Raw genomic sequence first — 12,641 nt, 5'->3', positions numbered from 1 at the left:
AAAGGATTTAGTAATGAATCTAGCTGTTGGTGATGCTCAAGTTTGAATGCATCACTTACACATATGCTGTGGTAATGTCCTGTTATTGAAGGCTTTTGGGATGAAATAATTAATATTATAAAGACTGTGCTACAGCAACCTTTAATTTTTACAGATATGTAGGTAATTCTTAATTATCTACCCGTTATTTGGAGACCGTTATGTGGTGCTGGCGTCTAGCCTAGACACCTTTAAAAGGGGATTGGACAAGTTTCTGGAGGAAAAATCCATTACGAGTTACAAGCCATGATGTGTATGCGCAACCTCCTGATTTTAGAAATGGGTTATGTCAGAATGCCAGATGCAAGGGAGGGCACCAGGATGAGGTCTCTTGTTATCTGGTGTGCTCCCTGGGGCATTTGGTGGGCTGCTGTGAGATACAGGAAGCTGGACTAGATGGGCCTATGGCCTGATCCAGCGGGGCTGTTCTTATGTTCTTACTTACACCTGGACAATTGAAATGGACTCTCTGTGCCCTCACAGTAGCAAAAGGACTTATATTACTACATTGGATGGAAGGCTGCCCACCTACATATGCCCAATGGATGGACGATATTTTGCATTTATCAGTATTGGAGCGAATCTCATATCAATTGCGCATGGATATATTTGAGGATATCTGGAGGCCATTCCATGATATAACAACATAAGCCACATGAAGTGTTGTGTTGATATGCAGATGATTTGGTCCTGTATATATCCCCTTTTTTCGGTATGTTACTCATATGCATGTATCTATGTAATGCTCTTTTTTTTTTTTCTTTTTTTAGTTCTGTTTATGCAATAAAATTTTTTTTTTTTAAAGCCTTCATCAGAAAAGGTGGCTCTCCAGGCATAAGAAACCGCAACTGCAAAGAATGGGTGGAATCTCTTAAAAAAGCAAAATACTTTGGGTGGGGACAACTGAGAGAGTCAATGTGATGATGGTGACCAGAGATAGACCATGAAATAACGGTTGAAATAGTGTACCAGCAGGCAGTGTGCTGACTGTGGAATCTGATGGAAAGCCAGTGCAAGGATTCAAGTAGAGGAATTACATCTTCTGAGACAGACATATCGTGTGCAGGTCAGATGTGAAACACTGCTCTTTACATATTTAGTTGCAGAATGGGTCATTTTGACCTACACAGCAGGAAAAAGATGGACATAGTTCAGAGGGTTATGATTTTGCTTGCACAAGGACAGAAGCTTTCATTAGGGTAACAAGGTCTGTTCCCACATAGCAGCTTTTAAATTTAGGCAGATGACTGCATTGGTCAGAATTATTTATTGCAAGTGAAATCAGGGTGATCACAAATATCCATCCTAGTTGAAGCAGCAAATAGTCCTTGAAGGTACATTTGGAGAGAAATTATCTGCCTTCAAGAACCAGCACGTGAAGCAGCAATCACATTCACCAAAGGCAAGCTGGGTGTCAAGTTATCCCGATTGCCCAATTACAAGCAGGGAGATCGGAGTTTGTATGACCTGGCTGGAACACGCGAGCCCCTTCCCCTGCGAGGGGATTGGTGGAGGGCTGTTGCTGGGGGGAGCAGAGGTATTTTAAGGACACAACAACAGCCCCCCATCCTTCTTTGCTCATGGGCACTGAGCGGAGACCCACCCACCCACCTGTTACGCAGTCTGAGTTTTACTGGTCGCTGTTTGGGGTAGGAATTTTTTGCTGCTTGTCAAGATTGGATGACAACAGGCAGTTTTTTCGCCTACCCCAGACTGCCATGGGTACGGGGCTGCACCCCTATAAATATAATCGGTCACTTTATGTTGGCAGGTGGCGCGGTAGAGGCATGCTTGGGACTTTGGAGTGCATCTTCAGACAGCATAGGCAGGGCAGAACCCAATAGCAGTCTTCAGGGGCTCAGCGGCTCGAGGACATTGACTGGGGCCCTGGCCAGGACCGCGGGGGTCCTCCTCAGAGGCTCGAGGCGGCACAACCCGCGGTCCGGCTGCCTTTCCCTTAAGGGACAGACCTGGGTGAGCTGTGTCGCCCAAGAACGGGGCACAGCTTGGAGTCGGGCGGCACATCCAGCCTGGGGGACAGATTTGGTTCTGGGGTTGCCCAGTGGTCCCGCCTCCGCACCACATTTACACCACTGATACACCACATTGTGTATCATTTTAACCCACCAAGCCGGAATGCCTGTTGGGTAAGTATAGTAGACAGACCACTTGAAAAAGTGTCTCTTTACCCAGTTAGCAGGGGTAATTGTATTATGATAAATGAAAATGAAAACTGACTAATATCAACACCTTATTGGTTCCATGCTGTATCATAATAACATTTCATGGGCTCTTGGAACAATCAGTCTCATAGGTCAGTTCTGAGTTATGAAAATCCACTTTTTGTTCCATAAGGCAGTTGTGTTTCCATTTTCCGGTCAATTGGCCATAACTTTGGATAGAATACAGATATTCTAATATGGTTTGTTTCATTGCATTCTTCATTAAATTACTTTTCCAATGATATATAACATGATGGTATTACTCCTACATAACAAGGTTTTCACAATTTTGGCCACTAGTGTCAAGCTCAGCTTGTTGCCCCTCTAAAGCTTGTTGCCTAGTACAATTGCTACCCCCTGCACCCCCTTAGCTACACCACTGAGTGCACATGGCTGGCAGCCACGTGCTCAGACAGGCAGAGGGTTTCCCACTGCCAGTGCCTGTAAGTTGGTTGTGGGGGCAGGTAGTGGGAAGAATGGAGTAGGTAGGGGAGAAATTGGGGGTGTCGGTGGGAGGGCCAAGCAGAAGGCAGAATGAGGAGGAAGGCGCAGTTGCCAGTGACACTCGTGGGCACCTCAGGCATCAGGAGATCTTGGGTTGGCCCATCCCATCTCTTATCTCTGGTAGTAAGTATTTATTTCTAAAATAAGGCAATCTTTTGGCCCTGTGCAAGAAGCATACACACTGCCAGAGCTTGCTTTGAGGCTTCACTGAAAACTTTGCTTGTGACTTTGGCCTATCACATCCCTGAGTTGTTTAGGGAACACTATAAGAATTCTTTTGTTTGCTGAAGGAACTGCTTCTGCGTCCTAGAACACCATTTCCAAAAAGACGATTGCAGTTGTCATCTGGTCTAGGATTTCCAGGCAATGTGCTAGTTTGGAAAGTTACTAGGAGGAAATGGTCTGTTGGAAGCACCCAGAAAGTAATTGAATACACCTTCTGTTGATGGAAAAATGAACCTGCAGGTAGTATGTAGAAACTTGGATCCAAAGCATGCCTTCTAGCCTGTACTAAATGGAATGTCAATTTAGGTAGAAACAGAACACAGAACAAGAGAACATCTGAACTGTCCTGTTGAGCCAGACCAAGGGTTCATCTTGTCCTGCAGTCTGATGTTTCCAACAAAAGTCCAACCAGGTGCTTTTGGAAAACGGATAAGCAAGTCATAAATGCAACAGCAGGCCCCTGTTGGTTTGTGTCCACAGCTTGAGCAACGTTGCCTCTGATTTCAGAATGTCCAGTTAGTTATCACAGCAAAGTTTCACTGTAGGTCATTGGACTTGAGTGTCAATAGTCAGAGATGACATACAGCTGAAGAACTCAAAGCTATAGATGCTCACCTCTCCAAATGGAAATAGCTTCAAATCCCTAGCCACCCATTTCTGCAGGGTGGGGGAGAATAGAACCATGAATTTTGTAAGCTAGTTCTTATGATGTGTATAATGCGAATTAGCAATTGGCTGTTTATTTCGGAGTATTATCATTAACCTCATCATTTTTTTTATCGTAAAATATTCAACTTTATTGCCTGTGTAATCTTCAAATAACAGTAAGGAAAGCAGAATTCATTGCAGGTCTTCTGCTGACTAAAGTACATTTTTTCATCAACTAGAATTAACTTTTAATAGCTGCTACTTCACTCTTAAATTAAAGGCTTATTCGTAGCAGTCCATTTGACATGTAAACATCTCCGAGCTTGAATGACAGTCCTTTTCTGGGGTACTTTATTTTAAACTCTTTGTTATTAAGGCATTCAGAATAAGGAGGACACCTTGAGACAATCCTTCTTCTAGCTGATATCCTAAAACAAGCTGGTCATGTTGAAAATGCAACTTCAGTATCTTCCAATATTCTATGAAATAACAGCCACATTTGTGCGGATGTCCTGGAGGCCTATAAACATGACTATGTGGTTCATCACACCCAATAAGATTAAAAGTTAGTGAAGGCAAACAGTAGCACTGAAGGGTCAACCAGCACCCAGGGTGAAGTGATGTGATGACATCATCACGTCACCCCCCTGCACCATTTCATCACTCCCCTGTGTTGCCACATCACCCCCCCTGCCCCTGGAATGGCTCCAATTTGGAGCCAAATGGAACTGAGGGCCCTTCAGCGCTCTACTAGCACTTGGGCAGTGAGCACTGTGCACCCCCCAAAAGAAAACCTGGAAAACTTCCTGATCACCATGAGGGGGCAGCCCATCCCAGCTGTTCCACCCATGCTGTGCTTCTGAAGACAAAGAAAATGGGGCTGAACAGCACTCACATCAACAGCTGCCAAGAAAACAAAAGAGCATCAAACAGCATAAGAACAATGCAAATGCACTGCAAGGTAAATATTTTTAGGTCACTAGTTTCATTGTATCACAGATGCTAAATTGCAGCACAGAGTGTATCATATAGCCATAACATAGATGCTAAATAAAAGTTAATATTGGCATTCCAGAATCCTCAGCTGCACTCTGAGTTAAGCACTTTTGAGTTCCACTAATTTCAAGGGGAGTGATTGGCTTAATGCTCGCTTTGAAATCAATGGGACTCGAAAGTGCTTAACTTTGTCAGGGGCTGTGGTGTCCTGATGTCATCTTGACAGAATAAAGAAGGAAACTTCAATGGGCGAACTGACTATGAACACTCTAAATTTCCTATTGCATTTCAGGATGATCATCAGACTGCTGGTCATGTGGCCTAAAGTGTGTCTCTAGTGCCATATCGCTTTTTGGTCTAGATTTTATCCCATCTTTCTGATTACTTTCTGCAGCAGAGTTGAGAGATTGACCACAGAATCCTACCAAGTCCTACCATGTTCAGTGGGACTCAGAAATGTGCTGAAGGGTGCAATCCAGAGGTGCCCTTGGGTAAGCTGGCAAGGCTGGTGTGCAGAGGCGTGCCAACCTGCGGAGACTGACACAAGCCTCCGCGCTGACAGAGGCATCAGGGCTTGCGTCAGCCCAGTTGGGAGTGTGGGCAGTGGGCCCACAGGGGGTGGGAGTGTGGGCAGTGGGCCATCCCTTTTAAAGAATAAACTGGGAGAGAAGCTTCCCATCAAACAGATGATCTACCTAATTCCCTGTGCATTGATGCAGTGGCACCAAAGTGGCATCTGCTACATGCTGCGGGGAAGTTTTGGCCTCTGAAGGCCTCCATGGGGAGAAGGGAACATTTGTTCCCTTCCCCTGAGGAGTCCCTGCCAGCCAAATGGAGAAATGTGTTTGAAAATGGTGAGTTTAAAATAAAATGTCAAATTAAAATGCAAAATATGGTGTTTTGGGTTTTTATTCACACCTTAATACACAATTCCAAAGCCTCTTACTCATTACCTATGGATATAGGTGTTTGTTAGGTCATCTCAGACCTGTGGCAGCAATATCACTGAGGCAAGTCCATGTGGACCCACAAAGGAGGATCGGGCCTGGGAAGGGGGGTTCAGGATTTGGCAGGCACCACTGCTGCCGAACCAGTCCACTTCCTCGGCCTGATCCACCCTCAACACTCCCCTGTTCCACCCACCCCCATTCCACTCCTTCCTCATCTCCCTCCAGCCTCCTATGTGATCCTACCTGGGGCAGCCAGCATCTGGTGTCTGTCACTGCACAGAGCTGGATGCTCAACATTTCTGGCAGGGCCAGCCTAGCTCATCTCCAGCGAGTCGTGTTTCGACTACCAGAAAGTGTTGTGCAATTGGAGCACATGTTCCAGCGGGACAACTCTTCAAGAGGACTGGGCCATAAGATTTATTGTAAAAGAACAAACGTCGTTCGCTACTGGCTCAAAAAAAGTTTAGAAAGCATTATCTTAATTGGTGTGGTTCCTAGATTATGCTGATAGCATGTATGTACTTTTATTTGGTGCACTGATAAGAAAGGAAAAGAGAATAACTTGGGAGGAGGAGAGTTAGCTCTACTCTTTAGTCCCTTCCCCATGGCTACTGAGAAAGGAGGGATTGACAGAGGGAAGCACCAAGAGAAAAGGATCACAGCACAATGATAGCTACTGTCCTGAAGACAACTTGCCAAGCTGCAGTGTGCCATTCTGTGTGGAGCTTTGGAGACTGGAGATTGAAACAAAGATAAGAGGGGGTTCTGCCTCACTCCAGGAGTCATAAAGACACTGAGACTAGCCCCCACGAAGTGCCACCAGAGGGGGGGGGGAATGCTTAGATATTGATCATGGCATGGCAAGGTGGGGGATTCCCTTATTAAAGGGAATAAAAGAAAATATTTCAAAAAATTGAGGGTTCACTATATTATAGTGTTTGGTGCTGCAACTCACCTTGGACAGTGACTGAGCAAAGCCAAATAACAGGGCAATTTTGATAAATTTTATTTTTTGAAAAACAAGAACAAGCAAGGTACTTCATGCATATTTCAAACGAACTTTTCAGAAATAGCAGGAATTTTTCAAATTCAAATTTTCAAATAATTGGATGCAAACAAGGGACATAACTTTTGTTACATGGTTAAGCACAAAACCAATTTTAAGAATCCTAAGCTGGATAAAGTTTCTCCCCTGTGTGGGTTCTCTGGTGACGATGAAGATTCCCATGGTGATTGAAGGTCATCCCACACTCCTGGCACTTATAGGGTTTCTCCCCTGTGTGGGTTCTCTGGTGGGTCTTAAGAATACTACTCTGACTGAAGGTCATCCCACAATCCTGGCACTTATAGGGTTTCTCCCCTGTGTGGGTTCTCTGGTGACACTTAAGATTCCCATGGTGACTGAAGGTCATTCCACACTCCTGGCACTTATAGGGTTTCTCCCCTGTGTGGGTTCTCTGGTGACACTTAAGATTCCCATGGTGACTGAAGGTCATTCCACACTCCTGGCACTTATAGGGTTTCTCCCCTGTGTGGGTTCTCTGGTGACGATGAAGATTTCCATGGTGACTGAAGGACATCCCACACTCCTGGCACTTATAGGGTTTCTCCCCTGTGTAGGTTCTCTGGTGACACCTAAGATTCCCATGGTGACTGAAGGTCATTCCACACTCCTGGCACTTATAGGGTTTCTCCCCTGTGTGGGTTCTCTGGTGGTTAATAAGATGACTGCTCTGAGTGAAGATCATTCCACGCTCCTTGCACTGAGCGCGTTTCTCCCCTTTGTGGATTCTCTGGTGGCGCTTCAGTTTCCCACTCTGAGTGAAGGTCTTTCCAGACTTCGGGCATGTAAATGAACTCTCCCATTTGTGCTGTGAAGACTGAGTCTGCTCCCTCTTTCTTCCAATCTGGTTCCAAACCGATGCTGATGAAATAAGAAGAAAAATGCAGTAAGATAGGAGTAGAAGAAACTGCAGCTAGTTGGGAAAGTGTGATATCCATAACCCCTGCGTGGCCTTGAGTTAGGGGATAGCCAAGTGGGAATCTGTGAAGTGTGGCCTCACCCTCCCGATGTCCCCCTCAGTGGGGACCGGATAAGGATCCAGACCAAGCAGTAGATGCTGAAAACTGGATTAATCTCGTCAGTAGTTTTTCATTAATCCAGATTGCCAGGTCTCTGTTACTCTGTTACAAAAACTCTACAAATCCTGCCTATCATCTGAACATGAACTGCTTCGCTTTCAGCAACTTTTAACCACTTGTGACTTCATCAGTATTTTATTTTGCTTCATTCAAGGAAAATGAATCTCAGAGAAATAAAGGCCACAACAAAAAGAATATAAATGGAAAAGAACAGAACAAGGGTGATGGTCTAATCCCTCCCATGGTGCACTGGAAATTCCCCATCTTTGGAAGCGCACGTGGCCTCTGGGAACCAAGTGCCTCGGGAACAAAGTGCCAGGTAAGGCACAGTGAGTTTAGTACCTGTGCGAGGAGGAGGAGAAGGCAAGTGGACCTCTGAGTTTCGGAGAAGGAGAGGGAGGAATCTCTGCATTGTGAAGAGGAGATGAGGAGGAGGAAAAGGTAAGTGTACTCTTTCTAACTCTTTGTCTTCTAACCTTAAATCAACCTTAAAATTTAGCTTTAACTTTAGCTTAGCTTTACCTAAGTCAGCACCTAATCTAACCTGAGGGAGGGATTCTAAGGTCCAGCAAGTTGGGGCACAGGAGCTAGGTGAGGGTAATAAAAATAAATATGTAAGTGTGTACATAGGTCTACTCTGAGCAGGAGCAGAGTCCTACTTGTGAGTAAGAGCCCAAGGTACAGGCATTTGGAAAAATAAATAAAACAGAGGAGGATAAAGTGGACAGCAAGTTTTTCTACTTGGTTTAAATTAAACCTATACTTACCCCAAGGTAAACATAATCTAAGTTAAAACATAATCTAAAGGTTCAGTAAATTGGGACAAAGGATCTAGGTGAGAGCAATAAATAAATAAATAAATAAAATAAAGGTGCACACTTAATAAAAGCAGGAGGCATAATTTAAAAGAATCTAGGAGAGACAGGATGTAGGTGAGCAGGAACCCAAACTAAACAAAGAAGAGGGTAATAGAGGGAGAAAGCACAGCTAGTGTCTCATTCATTCATTCATTCATTCCACCTTTATTGGCATAAACAATCCAACAAGAATACAAAATTAAAACATTCAAAGTAGCCAGCAATAATTGATCAAAGAAATACAGAGGAATTTACGCCTTGACAGTGCCTTAAATATATATTTTGCTACATTTGATGAGCAGCAGTCATTTCTCCCGTCCAACAAGTACCGGACCAAGTCTTTATCTGAACCATGAAAGTTTTCCAGGAATGGATATAGAAATTGATGGCGTAAATCAATATAGTGGGCACAATACAAAAGTACATGGGTCAAGGACTCTTTTCAGGTCATGTCGCAAGAACATGACTTGGGACTTTCCAATGGTCTATTAAATCTTGCTCTTAGTACATTTGTAGGTAAGATATTAAACCTACCCAGTGTAAAGGCTCTACGAATCCGAGGTGAACACATGAACGATAGATAGCTTGAACCCAAATTAGAGGGCCCCTAGTGTCTCTATTTTATAAACAGGGCTAAACAGGATTTAAACCTTAATGTGTAAGTTCTGCCAAGCCCCCCAAAACCCTTAAACCAGTGCAGTTTAAACTCAAATAAAAAACCAGCCTGAGGTTAAAAGTCCAGCCTAAGAGAACTGAATTAGGAGAGTAAGAGTCTAGGAAGGGCCAGTTCCCAGTCAGCCAGGGCAATTTAGCATAGGCATTGTCCTTTAGGTCATAGTCATTGACCATAGTCAAGAGCCCCATTAGGCAAATCCAAGCACCCCATTCAGGGAACTCCCACCTGGGAAGGCCAGCCCCTTTTCAATCAGCAAGGAGGGAGGGAGGAGGAGCTAGCTAGGGGTATAAAGCTAGCGCCTGCCACCGCGTGAACCTCTCTGCAGAAGTGCGTGTGCCCTCTGGGAACCCAGTGCCTCGGGAACGAAGTGCCAGGTAAGGCACAGCAAGTTTAGCATCTGTGCGAGTTCAGCAGCAGAGCGAGGAAGCCAGGGTCCCAGGGTCCCTTGAGAAGAGGGCAGCAAACCAGTGTAGGGTTTTTTAAGTACCCCTAAACAAAAACAAAAAAAAAGCTATGCAGTCAGACAGCCAGCAGCAGGGCAGGGGCTATCCAGTGTTTTGCATCGAGTGCAACATGTATGACTATATGCCTCTTAGGCATAAGTCATGGGTGTGTCCTTGGTGCAAGAAGCTCCAGGGACTCAGGGAACGTGCCTGCTCCCTTGAAGCCTTGGTGGCCGACCTGGAGAAGCAGAGCCAGGCAGAGAAGGACCGTGGGGAGATTTCCGGGGACGATCAGGCTTTGTCCCAACCTCAGGCGTGCAGCTCCTCAGCTGCCCAGGTGGGAAGTCTTGGGGTTGGAGGACATCATCCTGAAGAAGAGGGAAACAATCCCCTAGGGGGGACCCCTTCTCCAGGGGACGGGCCCGTATCCAAATGCACTCAGGATACTCCTCGGCGGGAGGGGCATCGGGGGCTTCTGGTAGTGGGGGATTCGATTATCAGAAACATAGAGAGGGGGGTTTGCGACAGATGTGAGGACCGCATGGCGACTTGCCTGCCTGGTGCGAAGGTTGCGGACATCACTTCTTGTCTAGACAGGCTGGTAGATAGTGCTGGGGAGGAGGTAGCAGTTGTGGTGCTGACAAATGCCCTGGCTGCCGACCCTCCGGGGGTGTCTCCTCAAGCCTAACCCCCCCTGCTGCCCATTCACCTTTTTTCTTTGAAGGGAGAGAAGCCAACAGCTCTGCCAGCTTCTGTCCCTTTAAGAAAAAAAGCCTCCTCCTGACTGGCAAGCTGCCTCTCTGGCAGCGACAGAACGTCAGACTGGGGCGGCCCACTCTTCCCTCCTCCTTTATAGGAGGAGAGGAAAGGCGCGCCCTAAAGCGGCAGCGTGATGGGAGTCGAAACTCCCATTGCACTGACACTCTAGGGTAGCCCTTTCCTCTCCTCCAGAGGAGGAGAGAGGGCGCCCTAGAGAGGCAGCGTGATGGGAGTTGCTCTAGGAGTTGCTCCTCCTATAAAGGAGGGGAGAGGGGGCGGCTCAGTCTGGCACTGAGTCGCTGCGGGAGAAGCAGCTTGTTGCTACCTCTCCACAGCGATCCTGGGTGCCCCCCTCCGTGTCTGAGGGTGTCCCTCAGAGGCAGAGGGCAAGTGGCGTGCACCTCCTCTGATTTTGGAGGAGATGCATGCTGCTTCCCGGGCTCCAATGGAGCCTTCCGTGCTGCTTTTAAGAGGACTCCTTTGGAGCGATCTGGGGCTGCTAGAAGCAGCACCCAAGACAAGCGAGCTTCCAGCAGCTCCAAAGGAGACCTCCTCGCTGCTTAAAAGCGGTGCAGAAGGCTCTGTTGGGACCTCGGCTGCCTCCTTCTTTCCCCCTTTTTTCCAAAGGGGGAACAGAGGAGGTAGCCGCATGGAAGTAACTGTGGTAACAATGATGTCACTGCAATTACTTCTGGGTCAGAGGTGGGGGGGCAGAAAAGAGGGTGCAAGGGGCAAAAACAGGGTGTAGGGGTGGAAAATAGGAGGTTACCCTGGGTGCTGGGACTCTCATGTATGCCACTGCTGCTGCGTGGGAAGGCCGGCGTGTAACCTTGCGTTGGACTATAGCCCATTCGGGATCTTTTATTGAACCTTCCTTTGTAGCTTGATGGGCTTTGCTAACTCATTCCCAGCCCTAAATGAGTGCTGGTACTGCATAATACTTTCCCAAGGGTGCAGAAGCTAACTATGGAGGCCGGTTGCTACATCAGTGTGGACTCCTTGACTGAATTTGGCCATGGAGTTGCTGAGGCCACCTGTGATTGGAGAACATTCTTTTATTTTGCTAACAACCTTGTCCACTTCAAGTTGGGAAATTCCCAGGATGTGACTTTTGTTCACAGGGTCAAATGAGCTGTATAAACAAGGTGCAATCACACAGGAAATTTTCTTCTTTCACATTTCTGGCCAGACTTTGAAGGGGTGTGTGTATGATTGCTCTGACAATTAAAAGCGTGTCCTTCCTCTAGATCACTGGTATCTGAAGCCTCCTGCTATCAGTCCAGTTTCAAACTCATGCTACTGGACCTGAAGAATCAGTCCCCATCTCTTGCAGATACTTCTCAGAGCCTTCCACAAATTACAATTCCCAGTATCTTATAAGCAGAGCCATCAGAGCAGTATGCTGATGTAAGTTTGCAGTTAAGATATTTTCCTCTTTCTGTGATTTGTGTGTGACAAAAGTGACAAAAGTGTAGCCTTCTTCTAGGTCTCTGGGATCTGAGGCTTCCTGCCATCAGTCCAGTTTCAAAGTCATGTGACTGGCCTGGGTTTCATTGGACAATATTGGACCTGAAGAATCAGTCACCATCTCTTGAAACCATCTCTCTGAGCCTTCCAGAAACTACAATTCCCAAGGTCCTATAAGGAGAGCATCACAGTAATTTCCTGATATAAGTCTGAGATTTTCCTCCTTCTCTGCTGTGTACTCCAACCGCTCCATCAAGGAAAGACATTTTTCATCCCTGTATGTTCTACATGAGGAAGTTCCAAAGTACCCAGAGACATCAGTCCCCCACTGCTCTCCCATCTGAGCTCTCAATGCCACTTCACTATTTATGCAGGAATGCTATTTCTCTCTTGGGCAGGTCCTGCACACAGAAGGGGATCCCAAACATAGGGGGGAAGTGCCTTCTAAAACACATCCACCTCCTCCAAAGAGCAACCAAGGGACCTCCAGCTAATTTATGGCACCATGTCCCCAGGTTGGGGGCTATCCTGATGAGGCAGAACTATGATGAGGCTATCCTGAGGAACCAGAACTGGGATGGCCAGAAAGGCAGGATGTGGGGCCATCATGCATTGCAGCAGCCATGCCCAGGTCATGCAGCCTGGCCACCAACTCCCCTCAGCAATACCCACTGAAGCAGAGTTCCTACCCAAGGCATCTGTCAATCAAGGGC

General features: G+C 46.4%; 1 protein-coding gene across 1 annotated transcript in view; it reads right to left on the bottom strand.

Annotated features, from left to right (window-relative positions):
- Positions 1–12,641, bottom strand: part of LOC136638587 (zinc finger protein 585A-like) — a 904,673-nt gene that overhangs the window by 796,731 nt on the left and 95,301 nt on the right. The window contains exon 5 of the mRNA XM_066612623.1: positions 6,845–7,349. Coding sequence (XP_066468720.1) covers positions 6,845–7,349 — 505 coding nt within the window. The remainder of the gene's footprint in view (positions 1–6,844; positions 7,350–12,641) is intronic.

The sequence above is a fragment of the Tiliqua scincoides genome, chromosome 2 (genome assembly GCF_035046505.1).
Source record: "Tiliqua scincoides isolate rTilSci1 chromosome 2, rTilSci1.hap2, whole genome shotgun sequence".
NCBI lineage: Eukaryota > Metazoa > Chordata > Lepidosauria > Squamata > Scincidae > Tiliqua > Tiliqua scincoides.
Note: the sequence above shows the minus strand (reverse complement) of the source record. Positions and strands in the feature narration are given on the sequence as shown.